At 50.3% G+C, this 25,981-nt stretch overlaps 1 protein-coding gene across 1 annotated transcript in view; it reads left to right on the top strand.

The window, feature by feature from the left end:
• The first annotated feature begins 3,607 nt into the window (after positions 1-3,607).
• Positions 3,608-25,981, top strand: part of CALB2 (calbindin 2) — a 31,201-nt gene continuing 8,827 nt past the window's right edge. Inside the window, exons 1-4 of the mRNA XM_075536856.1 lie at positions 3,608-3,770; positions 17,283-17,359; positions 22,523-22,612; positions 23,979-24,059. Of these exons, the coding sequence (XP_075392971.1) occupies positions 3,677-3,770; positions 17,283-17,359; positions 22,523-22,612; positions 23,979-24,059 (342 nt within the window). The 5' untranslated portion in view covers positions 3,608-3,676. The remainder of the gene's footprint in view (positions 3,771-17,282; positions 17,360-22,522; positions 22,613-23,978; positions 24,060-25,981) is intronic.

Genomic DNA, 25,981 nt, shown 5'->3' with positions numbered 1-25,981 from the left:
CCACCCCTGCTGTTATCCCAGGGGGTTCAAGCCTTTGTGCAGAGGGGGGCATTTTGTCTACAGCCTCTCAAACCTCAGACTGAGTTACTCAAAAGTCCTGCTTCCACCTCTGGGTTCCTCTGGACTCTCAATGCTCCCTCCTCCATCTGTTTCCATGGAAACTGCGGGGCCCTGCCTCCCTTTCATCCTCCTCTCTGGGAGGCAAGGCCAGCTCTCTGGCAGCCTGGATAGCCAGGCCTGACCATCACCAAGACGGAAGAAGCAACAAGCAGAAGAAACATTTCCAGGAGCTGGGTTTGGCTTCTGATTTGTTTTTCTTTGGCGTTTCCAAGTGTAGCTCTAAGTGCCAACGTCAGGGAGGAAAACCCCCTCCTACCATCCCATATTAATAATAACGATCTTTAAAAACCGTTACTATCTTGGAAACTCACAGGGGCAGTTCTACAGGTTGCTGTGAGTCGACATCAACTCAGTGAGTTTGCTTTGGATCTTTCAAAATGTTTCTCTTGATTATCGTTGTTATATCGTTGTTGAGAATCTATTCAACAACAAAACACATGCACCAAGTCAATAGCCTCAAGATGTCCAATTCAGTGACCTGATTCCAGTCTTCAAGGTGCACAGCCCTCTCAGTCTCCTTGTCTAAGTCATTCCTTCCTCACTGGAAGACCTCACTGCCTCTGAGAGTCTCATCGAACCTTCTGAGTTGCTCCCATCACTTTGATCTCATACAGATAGACCTTAAAAGAGCACAGGGCCCAAGGCAGACTTCTGTAACTAGTTAAGCTAAATTGAACAGTCATGATCTTTTAATTAAGCACTTACCACTGCCAGGCTTTTTACTAGTGAACCCCGTGATTGCAGGATTTCTGGTTCTTACAGTGACTTTGTAACCCTAACAGTATGATCATTCCCTTGATTTTTATTAATGCTCAAGAGGTTAACGAATTTGCCTGAGGTCTTACTGCCTGTAAGTGGGTATTGGACCCCGTCTGACTGATTCTGGAACAGGGATTTGTAACTCCCCAACTAGAACTGCTCCTGCAGGACTCAGCATGGGGTCAAGGGGGACAGGGGATTGCTTGAGATCTTTAGGCCTCCCCCGAGCCTGTGTCTAAGAAAGCCAGGGATGGGCCTTCCAGAGTCTCTACCCGTGCACTCAATATACACGCAACAATTCATGTTTGGAAAAGGCCGAGTTTGGAGGGCATCTAGTTGACCCTGCAGCCATTCCCAGGACCTCCCTCATCAGGCTCACATCCTCCTTCTTTCCTGGCCGCTCTGAAAAGCAGAAAGCAGGAGTCTCCTCTTTTACTCAAAGAAAAGCCACAGCAGCAAAGAGATTCTGGTTTTGGTCTTGAGAGCACCCAGGGGTAAGCTTTCTGTCCATGGACAGCTACAGGGGCCGGGGCGGCAAATGGCAGAGAAGTCCAGGGGCTGGTCTGACCCCTGCGAGGTCAAGTCGCACAGCAGAGCCAGCCTCTGTCTGCCCGGGGAAAGGATGCTGCTCAGGGATTTCTTGCCAAGCTCATTGCTGATTGCTGGCTCATGAAGGGCAGTGGGAGCCCCAAAGACCAAGCAATGAGTGCGAACACAAACTCATTTCATCCTCAGAATATTCCGACGGGGTAAAGGCTCGCATTCCCATTTTGCAGAAAGAGAAAAGCTGACACCCAGATAGGTTGCATTGTTTCCCTAAAGCCATGCAGCTTATTCCAGGATCTGAACGCAAGCAGCTGGGTTCTCACTCATTCTGAGCCACTCTGTCTCCAAGGGGCAGAAAGGGACTACCACCCACATTTCAGTGGGTGGTGCTGTGGTAGCTTCGGCTGCTAGGATGCTGGACGATATAATACCAAAGGGATCTCAAATACGGTCATGGTCACCCCTGGCTGACAGGTTTCAGCAGAGCTTCCAGAGTAGAAAGACAGACCTGGCCATTTATTTTCAACAAATTAGCCAATGACAATCCCTATGGAAGACAACAGGGTGCTGTCTGAATATTGTACTGCAGATGAGCCTCCCGGTTGAACCATGGCCTCAACATCCATTGTGAGGATGGCATGGCACTGGGCATCTTCCATTCTGCTCTTCAGAAAGTCAGGGGCCAACTAGCTCCCAAGAGAAAGAGGTGGTATCACCAAACCAGGCAGGAGACCCCAGCAGCAATGGATTAGGGCTCAGCCCAGGACCCTCTCTTCCACCACCATCACCACCACAACATCTCTAACACAAAAGGTAACCAGCCTCTGACACCAGACTGCCACTGCGTTTCTCTCCCAGTCCATTCCAACAAGCACCTCTAGACACGTGGGCCCTGGGCCCTGTAACCAAGGCCTTTTGGAACCCCAGCTCTGCCTTGGCCCTCAAGCTCCCTCCAGGCCCTCACTTCCCCCTGAGGGACAACCTCCCCCCTCCCCGTCTCCTCGGGCCTCAGGTAGTTCTCTCCACGACCTCCTTCGGATTCTCACTTACCTCCTTCTCTGCCACTCTCCCTTTGGAAGACAGTTCAGCTCACACTCATTAGCACATGTTAATGAGCATCCATTTTTCTCCCCCAGAGCAGTGCGGAGAGGGTGCAGGAGAGATGAAGCCCACACTGGAAAGAAGGTATCCACAAGGTCTACACCAGCCCCTGGCTCAGGCCACCAGAGTGTGGCAGGCCTCCCGGCTCCGGGCTCGTGGAATCCTGCCCTGCCGGGCTAGGGCTGCAGATGCTTCTCTCCCTCCAGTTCAAACTAGCTCCAAACATCCTTTGCTGAGGGGTGGGCCTCCTCTGCCCACTGGGTGTGCTTGAGGACCAGGCAGGGGAGGATGCCTTCTGTCACCTCAGGACAAATGTCTGAAAGCCCTCAGCGCTGTCCTGGTGGGGCAGGAGTCAAGAGGTGCAGGGGGGTCCCTAGGAAAAGTGGATCTGCCATCCAGATCCTCGACTCCTAGGGCAGTCTGGATGCCCAAACGAGGTCCCACTGAGGGGCCTTGTGGCTCCTGTGGGAAGAGAGTGGGGTCCTTTAGGCATTTTGACCTCGCAGTCCTTCATGCGTAGGGAGGAAACATCCGATGAATGGGACCTAGTGCACGAGGATGCTCATTCGGGGGAGACGTACATTGCTGTGGCAACTGCTATTGCAGCAGCCCTCGGCTTCGGACTGAGACGTCCTTAAAGCACTCCGCTGGCAGTCGCTCCAACTCACTAGCAGCCCTCACGGGAAAAACAAATGGCAGACAGGTGTGGTGGTCGCGTGCTGTAACAATCACAACCTTGGAACCCCACCCCCACCCCCCAGGAGCCGGTCTCAGGGATGCTGTGCGTGCAAAGGAACTCGACGGCAGTGGGTTTGGGTTTGCAAGCCCCAGAAGGCTCAGAGAACAGCGAGAAGAACGGCATCGGTGACCCCGGGTCTCCCTCGCCCAGCGAGCGGCGCCTCCGGGTGCCGCGCCCCAGGACCCCCGCTTGGCCCGGCCCGCGGGCGGAGGGAGTCGCGATTCTCTGGGCCCGCGCGCCCCCTGCCGGCGGCCCGGCGCGGGCGCAGCCTCCGATCGCATATAAAGGCGGCGTGGCGCGCAGCACCGGCCCAGACGCGAGCGAGCGAGCGGGAGCCTAGCCGGCGGAGCAAGAGCGAGTGAGCGAGCGAGCGAGCGAGCGCTGTGCAGCCCGAGGTCCGAGCGGCGTGCCATGGCTGGTCCGCCTCAGCAGCCCCCGTACCTGCACCTCGCCGAGCTCACGGCGTCCCAGTTCCTGGAAATCTGGAAGCATTTTGACTCAGACGGTCAGTAAAGCGCCCAACTTGTGTGCCTATCAGCCCCCCACCCACCGGGGCGTGGGGAGCTGGGGTACAACTGCTTTGGAGGGAATGGAGTATGTTCCAAGCAGGCAGGGTGCGCACATCATTGTTCCAGGTGGGGTTCGAACGGCCGTCTACTGGGGCCCGGGGTGGGGTGGGGCTTGGATCTCTGTTTGGGGCTTTCTGGGTGCTCAGGGGACAACTGTTAGCAGGAACTTTTCTTCCCTGACAGAGGCAACCGAGAGCCCGCCCCCTCCCCCCACCCCCACTCCCCATCACACCCTCTGCCACCTCCCACCTTTGTCTTCAAGGTAACGTCCTGGCCCAGCTGTTGCATCCACTGGTCTCAGAAGCCCACTCAGATCTTTCCCCACCCTCCCCTTTGGTTGACTCCTGGGTTAGCCCACCACTGGCCTGGCAGGGGGCCCAGCTGGGGACTCCCCGTTGGCAGAGAGCAGAAGTGAAGAAGGGCGTCCTGTGCGGCCCCCCCTAAGCTCCCTCTGCCCTCTTTCCTGTCCCCGTAGGCATTTGAGTGTGGTGGGGCAGGGTTGGGGTCCAGCCCCATTCCCTCAGAGTGGGGATCATGCTTTTGGGGGTGGCCTCATCCCTGGGGAGATGGGAAGCACCATCTTAAATGCAGCCATGCCCCCCCTCTACTCTGTGTCTTTGACACTGACTCACCCACAAAGCCTTTGGAGGTAGCTGCCGGAGGTGGGAGGTGGGATTCCAGGAGTCTCTCCAACATCAGCACAGGAACAGAGGGGGCTCTCTTTGGAGCCTTCTCGTAGTCTCTCAGGACTCTTTCTCCAACCCGCCAACAAAGAGGTGGTCTGCTTTGCTTTGTGGTCTGAGCTGGGGTGAACAGCCGGATAGTCCTGGTGCTTCAGACCTAAAGGTAAGGTAGTGGTCCAGGGTTTTGAGGCTGGGCTGAGAGTGAGAGGGATGGGAATACAGACAGGTGGCTTCCATCGGCCCTCCTACCCCCCTTATCTCGCCTTGGTGAAGGATGGAGGTGGCTAAGCAGAGGCCTGGGCTCGCCATGCTGTGGGAAGGAATGGGTTAATATCCCTGGGAACTGAGAAAACTCAAGGGCAGAAGACTGGGCAGCTGGAGTGCTGGTTGAAGACCCCACTCTGCCTGTGAACTACTGAAGGGGGCTGGGTAGGTGGCTGAATCTGTAAAATGGGGCCAAGGAGGACTTGCATTTCCAGTCACCAGCGTCTGCAGTAAAACTCCCTTGGTGGAAAGGGTCACGATGGGCTGGCAGCCTCTTAGTATTCCAAATGACATGCACATTCCCTAAGGAGGATCCTGCAGGTTTATCTGCACCAGAGACTTGCAGGATTCAAGGAAAGTTACCAAATGACCAAGGTTATGCCACCGGCCTGCTGCCAGATGAGTCAGCTATAAACCGAGAACTGGCTGATTGGACTTGTTCTCGGTTCTGAGGGACAGCCAGCGTCTCCCATACCCATCGTGCAAATCCTCCCATTTACACGAGGCGCCGTACTTTTCAAAACACAGTCTCGCATTCTGGAGTCAGCTGGGCAGCTCATGATGCTCCTTGTGCAGACAAGGAAACAGAGGCCAGGAAGGACTTGTCTAAGGTCATGTAGCAGGTGAGTAATGGAGCAGATGCCCAGTCAGGGCTTCTTCCCACACCCTGTATTCTGGACACCTGGTAAGGTTGGAAGCAGGGCTTTTCCAAAGGAGAGGAATAAAAAGGTGCGGAAAGCTTTTGGGGGGAAACGCCATTATCTTTTCATTCAATTTCTCCCCCACCCCCAAACCTATTTGAAGCTCAGTAAGTCGCTCTTCTATTCATCACTGAAGCGCCCCAACCCGAACCTTGGACGGTCTTTGGCTTGGCCAGGGTGTGACTAAGCCAGAACGCACCCAGGTCTTTAAGGACCTCCAAAGCCCTGGTGCCTGCTGACTCCCCCTTGCTCCTGTATGAAAGGGGCGCTTGTTGGCCTTGTCCACCCGGCTCCCCACTGCCTTCTGAGTCACAGCCTCAGGGACCTCCCAAGGAAGACATATGACCAAGAAGGAAGACCTGTAAGGTGGGAAAGAAAGGTGATTTGGGGAAATAGCAACTAGAGCCAACAGAAGGTTCCAGAAAAGAATCCAAAAGCAAGGCTCTGGGCTGGTTCATTCTGTACCTACTCCCCCCCCAGCCCCCACCCCAAAACATCCATAGGATTCAGTGAGCCCTGTACCTCACCACCGCACCCCCTGCCCTGGATGTCTCTCATTTACTAACTCAGTTGTTTTCAACTTGGGCTTTCTCCCCATCTCTAAGAGTGCCCCTGCCACTCAAGACCTTAAAAACCTCTGAGAGAACCTGCCTTTGCTACTTACTGGGTCCCTGGAGTGAGCTCACAAGAGCCCAATTAATCGCTGCCACCTGTGAGGTAGCCACCTCCCCAAGCCCTCTGGACTCCCACACTCTATAGTAAACACAAGGGGACCTGAGGAGAAAGCTAGCCTCCAGGAAGGTGGGAAGCCAGAGGGAAGAGACGCCTGTTCTAAACATGCGGAAGAGGTCTTTCCTGGTTCCCGCGCCCAGAGTGACATTATGTTCAAAATTATCATTAGCCTTGGATGGAGAAAGAAAGGAGCAGGCATTTGGGGAAGGAGAAATTGACAGTCACAGAGGCAGCAGTGATTTTTCAGAAGATCAGGAAGCAGAGTCCTGGCTCCCAGGGCCCCACCCACACCGTGGACTCCTGGTCAGGAGTCAGTCCAGGTTAGGCCTGGGGTAGGGTAAGTGGCAGGCCAGCCCACCCTATGACCAGCGTGGGAGTTCAGGCTCCTCCACAGAGCACCTCCATTCTCTGAATGGCCCTGAAACCCATTGCCATCAAGTAGATGTGAGCACAGAGCAAACCTTTAGGACACAGTAGACTGCCCCATAGGACTAGCCTGTAACCCTGACAGACGCAGACTGCCTCTTCTTTCTCCTGCACAGTGGCTGGTGGGTTCAAACCACCAACCTTCCAGTTAACAGCTGGAGATGTAAAACTAAAAGAATCTATCATTTTTGAATTCCATGAAGCTCCCTGAACGACCGTGAGGAGGGAGCTTCAAAAAGTTCATAGAAAAATTCCACTATCTTTTAGTTCCATTTTCCCCACAAACTTTTAGAAGCTTCTTTGTGCATGTCCTTATGTGTCTGCGCCCGTTGATCTGCTATCCGTGGGCATGTCTTTGCTAGGTACAGTCTGACTCTGTAAGTTCAGGGAACTATGTGGCCCCCAACCAGATGAGGCTCCTATTCTGAGGACCCCCAAATGGTGATCTACAAAGCACGGGGGAAGATTGTTTTCCAAAGAGAAAGAGCCTAACCTTTGCCGCCCTGAGAAATCAAGTCAGAGGCTGGGAGAGGGGTGTCAAATGAGGCAAAAGATTATCCCCAAAAGACCAGCACACAGTCACAGGACCTGGGAGTGAGATCAGCCCGGGGTTTCTAGGAGTCTATCCTACAGAGGTAGACTCACCAAAAAAGTCATGGGGGCAAGGGCATCTATTACAGTGGGGGATGGGGGTTGTTTGTTTTTTGAAATGTTAAAAATGTAAGGGGTGGGAGTGCTCATCCCTTAGGTATGGCAGTAATTTCTACATGAAATATGCTGAAGCCATTAAGGCGGAGCTTTTGCACTGGCATGGGAAAATGGCTGAGCTGTATTATTAAGAAACAAGAAAACTGTAGCAGGAAGCTATTACGATGGAGCCCATTTTTATTGTTAGGAAAGAGTGTATGTTTGGAGATATTCTCGAAGAACATAACCTGGCCAAGCAGTACCAGCCATCCACTCTGCAGAGGAAATAGGGTAGAATTAAAGAGCAGGTTCTTTCACCAAATTCATTTTGGTAGTGTTTGGAAGTTCACAGAGCACGAGTTCCTCTTGTAGAAAGAAAATCATGTTATGGCCACCAGCCCCATTCCCCTTCCCTGCTCCTCCCCCAAATGAGATATGTGCGTTTCTGGGTGTAGGAAGCCAGATAGATTGTTCTAGATGCACCTGGGAAAGCAGGAAGCAGAAGCTTCTTATCAGCGAGGGTCTCTGGGAACCCCAGCACTTTGGAAATCAGTGAAGCACAAGACCCACCCAGGCTGTGCCCCACCTTCCTACCTCTGCCCTTCCGTACTACCCCGGCCCCAAAACCACTGATGTCAATTTTGACTCATAGTGACCCTGTGGGACAGAGTAGAACTGCCCATTTGGGTTTCTGAGGCTATCAATCTGTAGGGGAGCAGACAGAACACCTTATCTTTCTCCCATGGAGTGGCTGGTGGTTTCCAATGGGGGATCTTGTAGCTAGTGGCCCAAAGTATACATTGTACAAGCTACACAATACACATTGTTACAGTGTACACAATAGAAGCAAGTACCTTCCAACCTAGGCATGACCGTGTGCCAGATCCATGTGCTGGCCACTGCTCATTATCTGTCCCTGGGGGGCGGAGCTTGAGGAGCCAGAAAAACAGTGCCTCTCTGAGGTTGACAGAGGTCCCCCCCCCCCCTACTTGCCTGGGGATCTTGAAGGGCGGATCTCAGAGTAATGAAAGCATGGAGAGCGGGCTACAAAATATATGGTCTGTATTAAGTATTTGCATACATAAGACATCACTGACAATGCACTATAACGGTGCTATTCATAAGATAATTATAGGCTTTACAAAAAGGCTTGCAGTTTGGCTGGGAGGAAGTCTGGCGGCTAAGGCTAAGGTTCAAGTTGTCTGCTGAGGTTTTCTCTCCCGCTACCCTCATCACAGAGGGACCTGTGTGAATTTCATTTGGGAATGATACCAGCATGTGAAGCTCTTTTGAGGGCAAACCTCCTGAGCCATATACCGTTCGCCTGCCCTATACCATGGGATAGGCCCTAGGAATAAGTCCCCCTCCTCTGCCGCTTCCTGTTTCATCCCCCAGGCCCCTAGTTGTCTGATGGGTTGTGCCAACCTATGCCCAGTGTCCTCGGTGCCTGATGGTGATTGCACTAGCCAGGGGGTAGCGGCTGTTTCTGCAAAGAACTGGGGCTCCCAGGGGATGCTGCTGAGGGGACGTGTTTTTGCAAACAAGACGTTCTGCCTCCTTGCTAAGGCAGCCACCAGCGGCACCGATCCGGGTGTCACTGGCCAGCTCACGTGTTTCTCCCCCCACCCCTCTTCTTCGGTGGTTCTACTAGCTGAGCACCCCGGGGGGAGGTTTCCAGGGTTCAGGAGACCCCTCCGGGAAATCTACGCCAACCCCCAGGGACCCAGAATTAATAGAGCCGGCGGCGGTGGCTCTTGGAGAACAGCGCCGCCCCAGGCTGGCGGCTCTCCTGGGAATTGCATCATGTGCTCTCCTTTGCCAAGCAGGTCCCATCTGGGGCCTCTGGCTTCAGCCCTCTCTCTTGCTCTTCGCTATCTCCTCACTTCTCTTACCAATCTGCTCCATTCTCTGGCCTCCCTCCCGCCTGGAAATCAGCCCAACCGAAGGCTGCCAGAGGCCGCAGGTTCAGAGAGCTCCACCTGGCTCCGGAGCCCCTGGTCCAGAAGCAGCACAGCCCAGAAACTCAGACTTCCATCCAGGTGTCTCAACAGCACGCGCTAGCTGCCCTTGCTGGGGGTTTTATGATGTGTGTGTCTGAGACAAAAGCACACACAGACCCAGGCCAGCCCCTCCAGTTCCCTCTGAAATGGAGAGGGAATCTTCATTTCCCTCTCTTGCTCAGGAACGTGGCATTTCACGGTTGCAGAGGGAGCTGAGGCCAGAGGGCAGAGACCTTTGAGCACCTGAACCTTGGAATTTCTGAACTCCAACCAGCCAGTGGCCTGGCCTCATGAGAGCTTCCTGTGCAGCTTACTGTGATAAGGATGCCCTCACCTGCATCCTTTCCCCACCCCACCCCCTCATGAACTGGGCATCAGAACATAATACGCTCTTTGGTGAGCCGCATTGAGGCTAGTCGTTCTCCCACTTGAGTGCATCACAAGCAGGAAGGGGGCTTATTGAAATATGCTTCTGGGCCCCACTCCCAGCAATTCAGCTTCAGAGGGTCTGGGTGGTACCCCAAAGTTTGCATGTCTCACAGCTGCTGTGTGTTGCTGATGCTGTGGGTCCAGATCAGGCTGAGAATTTCCAAGGTGGTACTTCTCAGTTTGGTGCTGACAGCTTGCCTAGAAATCAGCATCACAGATGAACTGACGAGAGTCCAACTCAGTTGGGTGGCCTGTCACAAGGCCTGGGACTCTATTTTTAACAAGCTCCCAGGTGACAGTGAAGGTGATGCAGACCTCCACTTTGAGGAGCACTGGTCTAAGGACAGGTACTTCAGTCACTAGTCAACACTGAAACCCAAGTCAGCCATCCCGGAGTTTACCCAATCCCCCACCTCAAGCCATGTCTAAAGCCCCAGGCACCATCCTTCTAAACAGAAGGTACTAGCCTTGCTAGCCTAGAAGACAAGTCAATGTCTGAGTCACTTCTGACTTCTATTTAAATATACCTTTTAAGCATTAGGCTGTTAATTTCTAGCCCCTTTAAGGAGCATTTCTGGTAGTTCTGTGGGATAAGTACTGGGCTGCTAACCTCAAGGTTGGCAGTTCAAACCCACTAACTGCCCCACAGGAGAAAATTAGGTACACTGCTCCTGTAAAGAGTAGTGTTTCTCAATGTAGGTCATGCCATCCCTGGGAGCACTGGAGCAATCCAGGGAAGCTGTAAAAGCAGATACCTACACTTTCTAGGGATGATGGGCTATAGTTCAAATTTCTTCACTGCTGGAAGGGGGGAGTTTTTTTTTTTTTTTTGAAAAGGGCCATATAAGTTGGGGAATCTATGATGTACAGCCTCTGGAATCCTCTATGGTTCTCAACCTGGGGGTCACAACCCCTTTGGGGATTGAATGACTCACAGGGGTCACCCGGTTCATAACAGTAGCAAAATGACAGTTATGAAGTAGCAACAAAAATAATTGTATGGTTGGGGGCCACCACCACATGAGGAACTGTATGAAACTGTCACGGCATTAGGAAGGTGGAGAACCACTCCGCTATGGGATCGCTATGCACTAGAATCAAACTAAAAGCAGTTGGTTGGTTTGATGGTTGGAGCATATATAACTACACTGTCCCTAGGTGGTGCCAACAGCTTTGTGGTCAGCTGCAGAGAGAGCCAAGTTCCCCCAGAGGCACCTTGGAAGAGAGCCCTGGCAAAGAATCAGCCATTGAAAACCCTCTGGGGCCCAGTTCTACGCTGACGCGCGTGGGGTCTCCATGAGTCACAGCTGGCTTGACAGCAACTGGTTGGGCTTTTCGTGTGTTCTTAACATATATTTATATAAATGTGTACAAATAAGTAGTCCCATTAGTCATCACAGAATGAACACACTCAAGTAACTGATACTTCCAGCTTGTCGGAGTATACCCTGTCCCTAAAGTCTCAAACCCCGTGCCTGCTCCTCTCTGATGACCAAACCACTTTCCTCCCTCCATAAATGATCCTCTCACCAAGGCATTGACAGACAGACAGAGAGAGAGAGAGAGAGAGAGAGAGGAACATTTAGAATCAATTAGACTGGTGTTAGGTGCTATCGGGTCAGCTGCGACCCTACACACAACAGAATGATCAGCTACTGTGTCAGTCCATCTTGTTGAAGACCTTCCTCTTTTTTGCCGCCTCGCTCTTTACCAAACATGATGTCCTTCTCCAGAGAAGGGTCTCTCCTGACAATATGCCCGAAGTACGTAAGGTGAAGTCTTGCCATCACACTTCTTCTGATACTCATCAGCCGTCCTTTGAGCAGCCCACGGCACTTTCAGCATTCTTCTTAATACCGTCATTCAAATGCACCAATTCTTCTATGGTCTTCTTTACTCAGTGCCCAACTTTTACATGCATGTGAGGCAATGGAGAGTACCATGCCTTGGGTCAAGCACACCTGAGTCCTCAGAGTAACATCCTTGTTCTTCAACACTCTAAAGAGGTCTTGTGCAGCACACTGACCCAGTGCAATAAGTCTTTTGATCTCGTGGCTGCTGTTTCCATGAGCACTGATTGTGGATCCAAGTAAGACAGCATCCTTGACAACTTCAACCTTTTCTCCATTTACCATGATGTTACCTATTGGTCCAGTTTTATGAGGATTCTGGTCTTCTTCACACTGAGTCGTAATCCAGACTGAAGGCTGAAATCTTTGATCTTCAATCAGCAAGTGCTTTAAGTCCTCCTCTACCCCATAGGGTCACTGTGAGCCGGAGTCTACTCAATGGCAGTGAGTATGGGGGTGGGGAGGAGCCCTGGGAGCCCTCACTGTATGAGATGTGTTGGGCTTCTAACCACAAGGTTGGCAATTCACACCTACCAGCCACTCCGTAGGAGAGAGAAGAGACTATTTGCTCCCGTAAAGATGTACAGTCTCAGAAAGTCTGTACAGCATCCCTGTAAGTTGACTTGATGGCAGGGAGTTTGGTTTCTGGTTTGGCAGAATCCCACATTCCATTCATCCCTCTGACTTGGAACCATGAAGTACTCCTTCCTCCCCTAGAAAATGCTCTACAACAGTAGTTCCTGATTTCCAATGGTCATGCATTATTAAAATGCAGATTCTGGGTCAGCAGGTCTGATCTGGGATTCTGAATTTCTAACAATCTCCTAGGTAACCCAGATAATACAGGTCCTCGCACCACACTCTGGGCAGTAAACCTTGATACTAGACCTACTGAGTCATGGTCTGCATCTTCACAAGATCCCCCCAGGTAAATTCTTACATACCTCAGACCTGCTACTCTAGCACGGACCTTAACCCTGACTGCACAGACAGTAGAAACACAAGGAGAGCTTTTCACGTCTACCGAGGCAAAGTCCCCACCCCTTCCAGGAAGTCAGAAACTCTGGCTGTGGGGGCCGAGTGGGTCTGAAGACTCTTGGGGCTAAAGGTTCTCTGCCATGGATCTGTCCCCGGGACCTGAAGAGGTCTTACATTTTCCAAAGCATTTCGTATGGGGCTCCGAGCAGGAAGACCTCCTTATGCTCCTTGTAGAGATGCAACGGACGCTCACAGAGCTTGACTTGCTCAGCACGACTGTTGTAAAGCTGGAGGTAGAATGATGCCCCTCACTCGGGGAACCTCTCACCTGTTCAACTCTGTAAACACTAGTCTCAGGGAGAAACAAGAAGGCCTCTTTCCACTGTGTGTGTCGGGGGTTGGGGTGGGGGACACTCAGTCAAGCGAAGACGAAACCTCAGGAGTGGTTTTCCAGGGGACTCTGATCAGCTAAGGAAGTGTTGTCTGGCTTTACATTTGGGGAGACTAAGGGACAGCAGTGGTGAAAAGGAAAAAAGGTACTGAGTGGAAGACAGAAGGATGCAAGGTCTCAGGAGCCCCGCCCCCATTCCCTCATGTTCTCAAGATATGATTATATTAGGAGGTTGGAGTGATGGTTACTATGGCAACCACATCTTTATCAATGCCCATCTACCTGAGATTTTCTTGGTGGCCAGTTACCCCATGCCCACGAAAAGAGTCAGAAAAAGGTCTGCCCTTGTCTCCTCACCTTCTTGCGCCATGGCAGTTGTTCAGGGCCAGCTGTGCCTCCCTGTGCTCCCAAATCTTTCCAGCCAGAAGCGAGAACCCCCTGCCATGTGGTCCCCTGGCACAGGCAGCACAGAAACTCCAGCCGTGGCAGTGAGGGCCGCCGGTGCTTCCAGGGCACTGCGCCAACATTTTGAATACATGGAAAAGACACTCTAAGTAGCCCCATTTTCTGGATGGAAAAAAAAACCGAGGTTCATAGATCAGCATGAATGGTTCAGAAGGCCATGGTGTGTGACTGGGGCATAAGCCAGAGGTCAGTGTCTGAACAAGAAGGGCTAGGAACTCTGCCACCTCAAAATAGCAGGTGCATGGGGCTGCAGGAGAGACGGTGACGCAGCAGGGCCCGCTCTGCCTGGCAGAATGGAGGGGGAGCTGAGCAGTGTGCTTTGCTAGCACACTGACAGATCGACCGGGGGTCCCTCGAGGGTCTTCCAGCTGCCTCCTGACATGCTCATGAGACAGAAGCACACACACACCTCATGAGTCACCGAGCCCCCACCTCCTACCCCAGCGGCAGGCTTCTGGAAGCTGCAGATGGCCCAGAGTTCGCTCCTGTCTGACCCCGCTGTGCATCCAAGGGGAAGGACATGACTTTGTCTGCTGAGTCGAGAGCAAATGTCCCAGAAGAAAGAGGAGACTAGCCAGATCGCGGCTGGGGGGAACCAACCACAAAGCAAACCCCTCGTGGCTGAGTGGATTCCAACTCATAGCAGCCCTTTGGGGCAGAGTGGAACTGCCCCATGTGGTTTCCAAGACTGTAAGGCTGTGGTCTTGATGGAAGCCGCCTCATCTTTATTCTGGGGATCAGCTGGTGGGTTTGAATTGCCAGCAGTCCAGCTCTTAACCACTGCACCACTGCACGGGAAGCGGCCAGAGGGGGAAAAGACTCATTCCTTCAATTCATAGGCATCGTCAACTAGATGAATGTCTTCTTACTTCGCAAGCCCTGCCTCCTCTCCCTCCTTCCCTTTCCTGCCTGACAGCAGACACATGCTTCTAGAATCCCGACTCTTCCGAGAACCTTAACGGACATCTCTGAAGAAGGATGACCACCCCACCCTAGGAAAGAAAGGCACACAAGTCTCTCCCTGGTGCTGTTGCACTTCGTTGCTGTGGTGCTTGAGTTGATTTCGTGTGTCAGAGAAGAACTGTTCTCTGCAGGGCTTTTAATGGCGGAGGTTTTAGAAGTGGGTTGCCAGGTCTTGCTTCCAAGTAGCTCACAGAGCCAACCTTTGGGTTAACAGCCTAGTTGTAACAACCGTTCGTGCCACTCATGGTCTCCCCCACCCACACTATACTGTTTTACACAAACATACAGAGCTCCTGTATCTTGTGATTTGCTCCATAGGAGCCCTGGTGGTGTAGTGGTTACAACTTGGGCTAACTGCAAGGTCAGCAGTTTGAAACCACCAGCCTCTCTGAGGGAGAAAGACAAGGGATTTCTACTCCCCTCGAGTCTCAAAAGCCAACAGAGCAGTTCTACTCTGTCCTATAGGGGTGCTATGAATCAGCTTGAACTCGAGGGCAACGAGTAGTTTTTTGGTTGGATTCTCTCCATACAATGGAATCTTCTCAAGGCTGATGGAGCCCAGCTATCAAGAGATATAGCATCTGGGGTCTTAAAGACTTGAAGGTAAACAAGCGGCCACCTAGCTCAGAAGCAACAAAGCCCACATGGAAGAAGCACACCAGCCTGTGTGATCACAGGGTGTCAAAGGGATCAGGTACCAGGCATCAAAGAACAAAAAATCTTATCATTGTAAACGGGGGTGGAGTGCAGAGTGGGGTCCCAAAGCCCATCTGTAGGCAACTGCACATCCCCTTATGGAAGGATCTCGGGGAGGAGACGAGCCAGTCAGGGTGCAGTGTGCAGGCAATGAAACATACAACTTTCCTCTAGTTCCTAAATGCTTCCTCTCCACCCCACCCCCCACGAGCATGATCCCAATTCTACCTCACAAATCTGGCTAGACCAGAGGATGTACACTGGTACAGATAGGAACTGGAAACACAGGGAATCCAGGACAGATGATCCCTTCAGTACTAGTGGTGAGAGTGGCAATACGGGGAGAGTGGAGGGAGAGTGAGGGAGAAAGGGGGAACCAACAGAAAAGTGGGTGAAGAGAGATGTTGGACAGTATAAGGTAGGAAAAAATAATAATTTATAAATTATCAAGGGTTCATGAGGGAGGGAGGAGAGGACGGAGAGGGAAAATGAGGAGCTGATGCCAGGGTTAAGTGGAAAGCAAATGTTTTGAGAATGATGAAGGCAGCAAATGTACAAAGGTGCTTTACACAATTGATGTATGTAAGGTTTATGATAAGAGTTGTATGAGCACCCAATAAAATGATTAAAAAACCAACGATGGAATCTTCTCCACTAGAGGGCTCCTGTAAGATGTGTCAGAATTTAAATTCCCAGGGGGCTACTAGAAGAAAGCCTGGAAAGAGACTCCCCCCACCCTAAATACGGCAGTGTAAATTCTCCTGCTTTTTGTTTCCTTTTGTTTTGCTGTAATGCCACTTGCCTTGAAGAAAGCCCCACCACCCCTTTCCTGTTCCATGCCCTCTATGGGAACCTTCCTCAACTGCATCAGACCAGGTGTAGAACTTGATTTTAAGCCATTCGTTTCCAAGCGTTGCTGCCCAATGAAGTCACCTGGAGAGTTTTAAGTCACAATGCTTAGGGAGCGGAACATCCATCCTGCCCCAACCAGACTCCAAAGTACAGCTGAGCCTGGGAAGCACTGCTCCCCGACAAATGCCTCTTCACCAGCCCAGCCCAGTGAGTGACCTCAGGCCCAGGGCTCAGTTGGCTCCAATCCGGAGGCCTGAGAAGCTACACAAGCCCTCACTATTGATGTGCACGCAGTTCCCGGCTTATGAATGAACGGCATCCGTTTCCAAGTCAGCCTTTAAGTCGAATTTGTAAGGGAGTGGCACGGGTGCCAGCAGCTGTTATTGAGCCTGCCTTTCGAGCAAGAAAAGGCTCCCTCCGAGTTTCCCCATAGTTTGAAAGCTGCTGTGGCAGCAAGCAGGGGTGATTGAGATGAAGAGTTTGTCGCAGTTGGATCGATGGCAAATCAGGCTTGGACCTGCGGACCCGGTTCTGGTAATGTGATCTTTGCACTCCTGGCCCGATTCATCCCGTGGTGGGCTCTGGTGGTTTCACTCAAACGGTAACAACATCGATGGCAGACAGTTAGAAGTTGCCCTGGGAGAAAGATGTGGCAGTCGGCTTCCAGAAAGACTGACGCCGTGGCAACCCGTGGGGCATTTTCCTCTGTCCCGCAGGGCTGCTGTGAGTCGGAATCAACTCCACAACAATGGGTTTTTGTTTGTTCGTTCATTTGAGTCACACAGCCGGCAAGTGCAGCAAAATCAGGACCTGACGCTGGCTGGGGGCTGGTTCCCCTTCCCTTGCTGCCGTGACCGAGTCTGGAGCCCACCCCACCCCTACTCCCCAGTAGGAAAGAGACCTATTTTTCTCTTCCCTCTTCCCTTCCCATCCCAAGAACCCAAGTTCTACTGATGACAGCATCCACCCTGGAGATGGGGACCTGCCACCTGCTGGCCAACTTCTATCACTGCTGGTCTCCTGTCAGACCTACTATGTGCCTGGATGGTGCTAGACAGAGCTCGAGGCTCCCAGCTCTTGCCAGTGTCCCCCAATGCTAGTGTCCCACCCCCCCCATACCTCTGCATGTTGTATGTACTCTCCAAACACACACTGTCATGCGTCTTGCGCAGGGACTGCAGTCCTAGCACTGCACATGCTCCCCAGGAGGCAAAAGCCCTAAAGCCTCCCAGAGCCCCAGCTTCCACCCCCTGCCCACCCCATTTCAAGCTTACCTGTAGCTCTGAGGCTCACGGCTTCCCCCCTCCCCCCACCCTTTGTGATCTCTGCAGGAAATGGTTACATTGAAGGCAAAGAACTAGAGAACTTTTTCCAAGAGCTGGAGAAAGCAAGAAAAGGCTCCGGCATGGTAAGCCCAGCGCTCTTCCCTCTGTTTAAGCTTTTCTGTCACCCTGACCTGTGCTTTTGGACATTATCTGTCCCCAGATAGGCATCCCATCAGTGGGTCTGCCAACACTGGAGTTGGCACCTGAAGCTTTTCTTTATTGACATGCATTAAAAATTTGGAATGCTCTCTAAAATTAAGGACCCTGCCTCAATATGCTTGTGTGCCTGGGACACAACTTCACGTCAGTGAGTCCACGCATGAATGCTGGGCGTCCCTAGGGAAAGCAGCCTTTCTAAGATACTCAAAGTGCCATGACTCAGACTGGGTGGCCCGCTAGTTTCTAGGGTCATGATTGCAGATCAGAGTTGTTGGCCTCATCAATGCCGGTGCTGGAGAACTCCTGGAGTGGGGCTGTCATAAACACTGCAGGGCTTTTGGCAGCATCCCTCGCCTCTCATCACTAGATGGCAAGGGCACACTCCCAAGACGTGACACCCAAACGTGTCTCCAGAGACTGCCACGTGTCCCCTGAGTGGGGTGGCAAAAGGATTCCCAGTTGAGGACCACCAAGACCACTGAGCAACAAGAGCCTGAAAGAAACATGCGGGTTGTTCTAAACCAGTGTCTGAATCAGAATGGCCCTGGCTGGCCTCATCCATGGAGAGGGCACACCGCTCTTGTCCCTCTCTACTGTATGTGGCGCCGACTCATGTCCCAGCCCCTGATGACAGAGAAGGTGTTTACCCCTGTGCTCAGCTGACAATACACTAATTGCTAATGCCATTTGTGGGAGGCATGTGAAATACTGAGACACTTAACGTGGCTGAAGCTGGTCTCTATGACTCCCACGTCTGGCTAGAGCATTGGGCTCTGACCCACTCCCTCAGGCACACAGCTGCTGAGTCTGACTCTGCATGGGAGCTGGTGTCCTTGATATTGATGGAATCTGGTACCCCCACCCCTCTGGGGTCCTTTGGGGCCTCCCTGCCCTGTTGTGTTGGCCAATTCTCTATTTCTTAGCAACTCCTCAGGGAGCAGTTTGAGATATGAGTCACAGATGCCCCTGTGAGCCCCTCCAGCAAGAGGAGGTCAGAACTGTCAGCTTAAGAAGGTTTAAGGTGACGCAGATGCTTGTTTATCACCAGCTCCCTCATGCTCCCTCATTCCCAGGAGAATGAAGTCTGGATCCCAGATCCAGAAAACACAGGCTTCAAAACGGATTGTGGGATCAGCAGCGAGGACTGTATGTGTGAACTGCTTCAGCTCGGAAGCTTTTCTCTTGGACATCGGACTTCCTCAGATGGCATCAGACCATCCCCAACTCAGAGCAGCTGATTCTGGAGACAGGCTCTTGGACTTGCTGTGGGGAGTTATCACTTCAAATCCTGGCTCTGCACATTGGGTGACCTTGGGGAATAGTGTTAGGCTTCATTTTAGCGTCCACTGGTGTATGGGACCATGTGATGGAGCCATAACCTCATGGGGCTGTTGCGAAAATTCAAATAGGATGACCGCATTTGTGATAAACGCCGGGGACTATACCAGCAACATTGTGACCAGTCGGTAGCTACAAATCTTTACGGATGGGTAAACAATTAAATGCTAACAAAATCGAGACCATTTCCAATGGTATAAAGCATAGGAGCGATGTGCGAAAGACTAAGAATTAGTAGAATGCTCTATGGTCTAATCCTAGCAAGCACACAACTTACCAGTATCCAGAAGCCCTCAAAGAAGAGAAGTGAAGACATCTGTTGTCAGAGGTGTTTGCATCTATGTTCCAGGATCGGGAAGGAGTCATGAAAGCAAAAATTCGCCAGCAGCATCCCAAACCAGGGGAAGGTTCTAGAACACCAATAGAGACTTAAATTAAAGATCAACAACAATGGGCTAAGGCAGTAGTTCTCAACCTTCCTAATGTTGTGACCCTTTCATACGGCTCCTCATGTTATGGTGACCCCCCCCCCCCAACCATAACATTATTTTCGTTGCTACTTCATCACTGTCATTTTGCTACTGTGATGAATCAGGCAACCCCTGTGAAAGGGTCGTTTGACGCCCAATGGGGTCACGACCCACAGGTTGAGAACCGCTGGGCTAAAGAAACTTTTAAAGTTCATTGTCTTTCCAGTAATCTAATAATTGGATGGACTATTTGAACTATCCATCTTTATATGTAAGTTCAGGTTGAAGTTGAAGAAAATTAAAACAAGTCTATAAGAGTCAAAATATGACCTTGAGTTTCACGAACATCTCAAGAACAGATTTGAGGCATTGAACAATAATGACAAAAGATCTGGTGAGCTATGCTATGACAATAAGGACAATATACATTAAAGGAGCAAAAGGTCATTTAAAAGACAGCAAAGAAGATAAGAGCGGATGCGAGAAAAGACATTGAACTTGCTCTTGAGTGCAAAGTAGCGAGAGCAAATGAAAGAACTGATGAAATAAAAGAGCTGCACAGAAAACATCAAAGAGCAGTTTGAGAAGACAAAGTACTATAATGAAATGTGCAAAGACCTGGAATTAGAAAGCCCAAAAGGAAGATATACTCAGCATATCTCAAGATGAAAGAACTTAAAATAAAAATTCAAGCCTCTAGTTGTAATATCGAGGGATCTTTCGGCAAAATATTGAATAATGCAGGAAGCATCCAAAGAAAATTGAAGCAATACACAATCACCGTAGCAAAAAGGATTGGCCCATATTGAACGATTTCAAGAGGTAGCATGTGATCAAGAACCAACAGTGCGGACGGAACAAATGCAAGCTGCACTGAAGACGTGAGTGAAAAGCAAGGTTCCAGGGATTGACGGAATAGCAACTGATGTTCAACGAGCCAGTGAATCGAGTGCACTCACTGGTCTACACCAAAAAATTTGGAAGACACTTATCCCGCCATCCAACTGGAAGAGACCCATATGTGCCTGTTCTAAAGAAAGGCAGCCTGGCCGAATGTGGAGATTACTGAGCAGTATCATTAATGTCACATGCAAGTAGCCTTGCGAAGATCATTTAACATGGTTGCAGCCGCATTTCGACAGAGCTGTCAATAATCCAAGCGGGATTCAGAAGAGGGTGTGTCACAAGGGACGCTATTTCTGACGTCAGCCAGATCTTGGCTGAAAGCAGAGAATACCAGCAAGATGTTCATTTGTGGCTTATTGCTATGCAAAGGCATTGAACTACATAGATTATAATGAACTGTGGATGGCAATGAAAAGAATGGAATTCCAGGACATTGCGTTGAGTTCATGTGGAGCCTGCATCAAGAGCAAATCATTTAAAGAGAACAAGGTGATATTGTGTGGGTTAAAATCAGGAAAGGTATTTTTAAGGGTTGTATTCTTTCACCATCCTTATCCAATCTGTATTCTGAGAAAATGATCCAAGAAGCTGGCCTGTATGAGGGAGAACTCAGCATCAGGACTGGAGGAAGGCTTATCAGCAGCCCTCAATAAGCCGATGATACAGCCTTGCTTGCCGCAAGTGAGGCGGACTGGAAGCACTCGCTGATGAAGAACAAGGACTGCAGTCTTCAACATGGATTACAGTCCAGTGTAAAGGAAACCAAAATCCTCAGAACTGGAACAATAGGCACTATCACAGTAAACAGAGAAAAGAACGAAGTCGTCGATTTTCTTAGGTACACAAGCCACGCTCACGGAGGCAGCGGTCTAGAAATCAAACGAGAAATGAAACAGTCACCCATTGTGAAGAATGTGACCAATGTCACTGAACAACTTGCCGAGAAATTATTGAATGGGAGCCTGGACTGATGGGTGACCCTTACTGAAAACATATGAAAATATTTCTTTAAAGAAGAATCATTATCATCCTTCTAGGCACTGAACTTCTGGAAAGCGATGATAGCTGTACAACATGTAAGGCTGTAATTCATGTCACTGGAGTGCACGTGTAAAAAAAGCTGACATGGCAGATGTTGTTACATAAATATGCATATCTGTGTTTTTTAAATAAATTCAACAATGTACACACACACACACACACACACACAAAGAGATCAAGTGATGCATGGCATTGGGCCAAACTGCCGCACAGAGCTCTGTAAGGCGCGAAGGAGCAGGGGCATCACTTTGAGGATGAAAGTGTGCCTGAGCCGAGCCATGGTGTCTTCTGTCGTCTTACCTTTATGTGGAAGTTCCACCAGAAAGAAAGAAGGCCAAATAACTGAGCATTGGCACCGTGGTGCAGGTGAAGAATGTTTAAAGTACCATCAACTCCGAGAAGTACACAACAAATCTGCCTTGGATGCTCCTTCGAAGTGAGTGTGGGGGTCAAGACATCTTCTCGTGTGCTTTGGACATGCCATCTGGAGAGACGAGGCCGTGGGGAAAAGAGGAAGCCCTTTGACAGGATGGCCAACACAGAGGCTGCCAGAGTGGGCTCACACATCACATGTGTGAAGATGGCACCGGACGGGGCGGTGTGTCCCTCTCCCGCACATGTACTCGCTATGAAGTGGAACCAATTTGAGCACCTACAGAGGAACCGCATATTCTCTCTGGCATAAAATCAGTGTGAAAAATATTGCAAATTAGACGGCCAGTCTTTAAGGAGGAAGCTGAGAAATTCATCTTGTTACAGCGGCATGCTCGGGGAGCCTAATTCTCACAGCTAAGTGACAGGAACTAAATCGGTTAGGATTGGGATTTAATCCATCTCACTGGCAGAGGTGCATGTTCAGTGACATGGTAGGCAGCATGCCTATGTGTCCCGTTTCCCTTTGAAAATTAAATAAGCCTTAAAAAAGAGACGGCCTCGGTTGTATGCAGCCTGGAATAGGGAATAAAGATGGCAGCCACTCGGAGTACTGAGTCAGCCTGGTTCCCTGTCCACGAATTCAGAACACAAAATGACCCCCACCGCTGTCACACCCAGGGTACTGAGTCAGCCTGGTTCCCTGTCCACGAATTCAGAACACAAAATGACCCCCACCGCTGTCACACCCAGGGTACTGAGTCAGCCTGGTTCCCTGTCCACGAATTCAGAACACAAAATGACCCCCACCGCTGTCACACCCAGGGTACTGAGTCAGCCTGGTTCCCTGTCCACAAATTCAGAACACAAAATGACCCCCACCGCTGTCACACTCAGGGTGAGAGACCCTTGGTTCACATGCGAGCCTGGTGTGAAATCCACCCCTTGGTCTTTCTACAGGTGTCAAAGAGTGACAACTTTGGGGAGAAGATGAAGGAGTTCATGCAAAAGTACGACAAGAATTCCGATGGGAAAATTGAGATGGCAGAGGTGAGTCCTGCTGTCCTGACTGAGCTATGGGAGGGCTGCTCATCCCTCTGCCTCTTCCATGCTCCAGGAAACCCCCCAGGTGGCAAAATGAGGGGCTTTACACTGGGTATATACCCGAGAACTGGAAGCAGTGATTCAAACTGACACAAACAAGCCAATAGTCATTGCAGCACTATTCATGGTAGCCAAAGGTAGAAATCACCCAGGTGCCTATCAACAAAGGAATGGGTTTTTTAAAGTGTGGTATATCCATGCGATGGAGTGTTATTCAGCTACAAGAGAAATTAAGTTCTGATACATGCCAACTACATGAATTATATGACTTGTAAGTGAAAAAAAGAACACATTTATACAAGTATGATCACATTTATACAAGTATGAAATCTCTAGAGTAGGTAAACCTGGCAAGACAAAAGAAAAAGATTAGTTAGCAAGAAGTGATGAGGGAGAAGAGCGTTAGAAAAATAAACAAAAAGCCCTCTCTCCTGTCCACCATCACTGAAGCTAACTAAAGAAAACAAGCAGGACTTTTTCTGTGCTGCCACAAGATGGAAATCAACTGTAACAGGAAAGCAGAAATAAAGGTGATTTAGGACTTGAGTGGGGAGCTCAAACATCTGCAAGACCCAACAGGTACTTCAACAGTATGAGGAGCCGAGTGAAAGGCAGGAGGAGGGTGACTACCATGGTGGACAAGCACCCAAAGGCAAAATTAAATAACTATATATATGAGCTTCAAAAAGTTCATTAAAAACACTTTACTTTTCCGATACTTTTTATTTTATTTTATTTTTAACAATTTATTGGGGCTGATACAATTCTTTTCACAGTTCATACATATACATACATCAATTGTATAAAGCACATCTGTCCAGTCTTTGCCCTAATCATTTTTTTTCTCTTTTCTTCTTTTACATTTTATTAGGGACTCATACAACTCTTACCACAATCCATACATATACATACATCAATTGTATAAAGCACACCCATACATTCCCTGTCCCAATCATTCTCAAGGCATTTGCTCTCCACTTAAGCCCCTTGCATCAGGTCCTCTTTTTTTTCCCCCCTCCCTCATATGCCCTTGGTAATTTATACCTCGTTATTTTGTCATATCTTGCCCTATTCGGGGTCTCCCTTCCCCCCTTCTCTGCTGTCCCTCTCCCAGGGAAGAGGTCACATGTGGCTCCTTGTAATCAGTTCCCCCTTCCGATACTTTTTGTAGACGCACACACATTCATATTTGTGTTATATGTATGTATATGTGTATATGACATGTGACTCCCATGCTGCCTCTCCAGGACCACTCTATAGGAAGCTGTGCCCTGTGCCCTGGTAGGTAATGCTGGTCTCTCTACCCCCATAGCTCGCGCAGATCCTGCCAACCGAGGAGAACTTTCTTCTATGCTTCAGGCAGCACGTGGGCTCCAGCGCTGAGTTCATGGAGGTGAGGCCTTCTTCCCACCTACACAGCCAGCCTCACCCTAGTGCCTGGGCATAGTCTCGAACCCGAGAACTCTGCTGCTCCAGCTCAGTCTGGTTCAGGCGCCAGCGCACACCTTCAAATGTGGGAGGGCGGCGAGAAGGAAGATGGCGGAGGGTCCATGGGAAATGCTGTGCTTACACGATCTCCTTTGGGGTGATTTATCATAGGCAGGTGTATATTAGTCTCTCCAAAATCCTGCAGTAAAGAAGCCTGTTTCATTTGGTTTGGTTCCGGTGGCTCCCATACTGTCTTCTCATTCAAGTGTGACCAGTTGCTGATCCAGTGGACCCCAACTCATGGCAATCCCATGTGTTAGACTAGTAAGGAAATGTATGCTCCGTAGGGTTGTCAATGGCTACTTTTCAGAAGTAGACCACCAAACCTCTCCCCCAAGGTACATCTGGGTAGATAACACTCTCCAGTCTTTTGGTTCACAGCCCAGCATGGTAAGCTTTTACACTACCCCCAGGGATCCCTCAATCACACTAGTGTCCCTCAGGGCTAGACTTCTGAGGAATGCGCTTGAAGGGAATGTGGCTGGAGCCCTGAAGACAGTACCTTCTCCTTGACCACACTGCCATAGCGGAAAGAGGGAATAATAGGACATCCCCATGCTGGGACTGGCCAGTGAGAACTCCAGTTTCCAACCCCTTCCTGCCTTGATGTTCGACTGGCCTGGGCTGCTTTGGCCCCTTTACAATGAGCACTACCATCTTTGGGATAGAATAAATACTCTTTAGATCCTCTTGGGAAATGTAGCATCCAATATCCTACTTCAACCAGAGCGTATTAGATGAGCCATATGGAATCACCTCTATTCTACCATGGTTTTTAAACTTCTAAATGCATTTCCTATGATTCGAACAAATGCATTAACCTTGATGTCAAGCCAATGACCAGTGATTTCTTGCTATTTTTCTGGGATTCTTCCCTGTAAATCTGTGTCCCTCAGAATAAAACTCAACCCATCCCCATCACACACACTGCCCACTATGGTAAATTATGACTGGCTTTCCACGTGACTGGTACTGCCATTCTGTCTTATCCAATTCATTGTGGCCACCATAATCCCCTCTGTGACTCACAGCAACAGGAACTGGATAGCTAGGTCCAGAGGTGAGTTGTCCCTTGTGGAGAGAAAAGTTGGTAGAAATACCATTTCTCTGGCCAGAAGGGTCTGCTTTTAAATGGCAGCTAAGCATCAGATAAGGATTTAATTTTATGGTGCTTTAAAGGATTCTCTCCAGCTTTTCTAAGATGGCAAGATGCCCTAAACTGGCAAATTGGTATTCTGAATCTGTTCTTGGGCTGTCTCTGGCTGGGGGGCAGGGGGGGAAGGGAGGGGCTCCTACAGATACTTAAAACTTGCCAGAGCAGTGCTGTGTCTGTTTTTCTGACTATAAGCCTGACCAGATTGATATCTGTTCCACGATGGGCTAGAAAATGGGGGTGATGGGATTTGCTTAGAGAGAAGCAAACAACACCCTCCCTCTCTGTGCTCCCCACCCCCACTTTCCTCCCCATTTCTCTTTCCCCTCTTCCCTCTCCCCCCTTTCTCCTCCTCATCCAAACCCAACGGATTAAACTTTGTCCTCTCTCCCTCCTCCCCTTCTTGTCTCTCCTTCCATGTCCTCCCCCACCCTCCCCCCTTCCTAAACCCTTAGTAGTTCCTGTGTGTGGCAGCCTAGATTCCTTACTGGGACCTGCCTTTATCTTTGAGTCCCAGCATAGTTAGAGCCAACACCTTCCCCTCAGGTGTCCTGGCTCCAAGAGCCATCCCCCCACAGTCCAGGTGTCCCATTTGTCTCCGTGCAAACATGAAACAGCCCCTCGGTAGCCTGGTGCTCTCAGATTTTTCCCTTGCCACTGCTCAGCCCGGCATT

This window comes from Tenrec ecaudatus, chromosome 18 (assembly GCF_050624435.1).
Source record: "Tenrec ecaudatus isolate mTenEca1 chromosome 18, mTenEca1.hap1, whole genome shotgun sequence".
NCBI lineage: Eukaryota > Metazoa > Chordata > Mammalia > Afrosoricida > Tenrecidae > Tenrec > Tenrec ecaudatus.
This window is presented reverse-complemented; position numbering and strand designations above follow the sequence as displayed.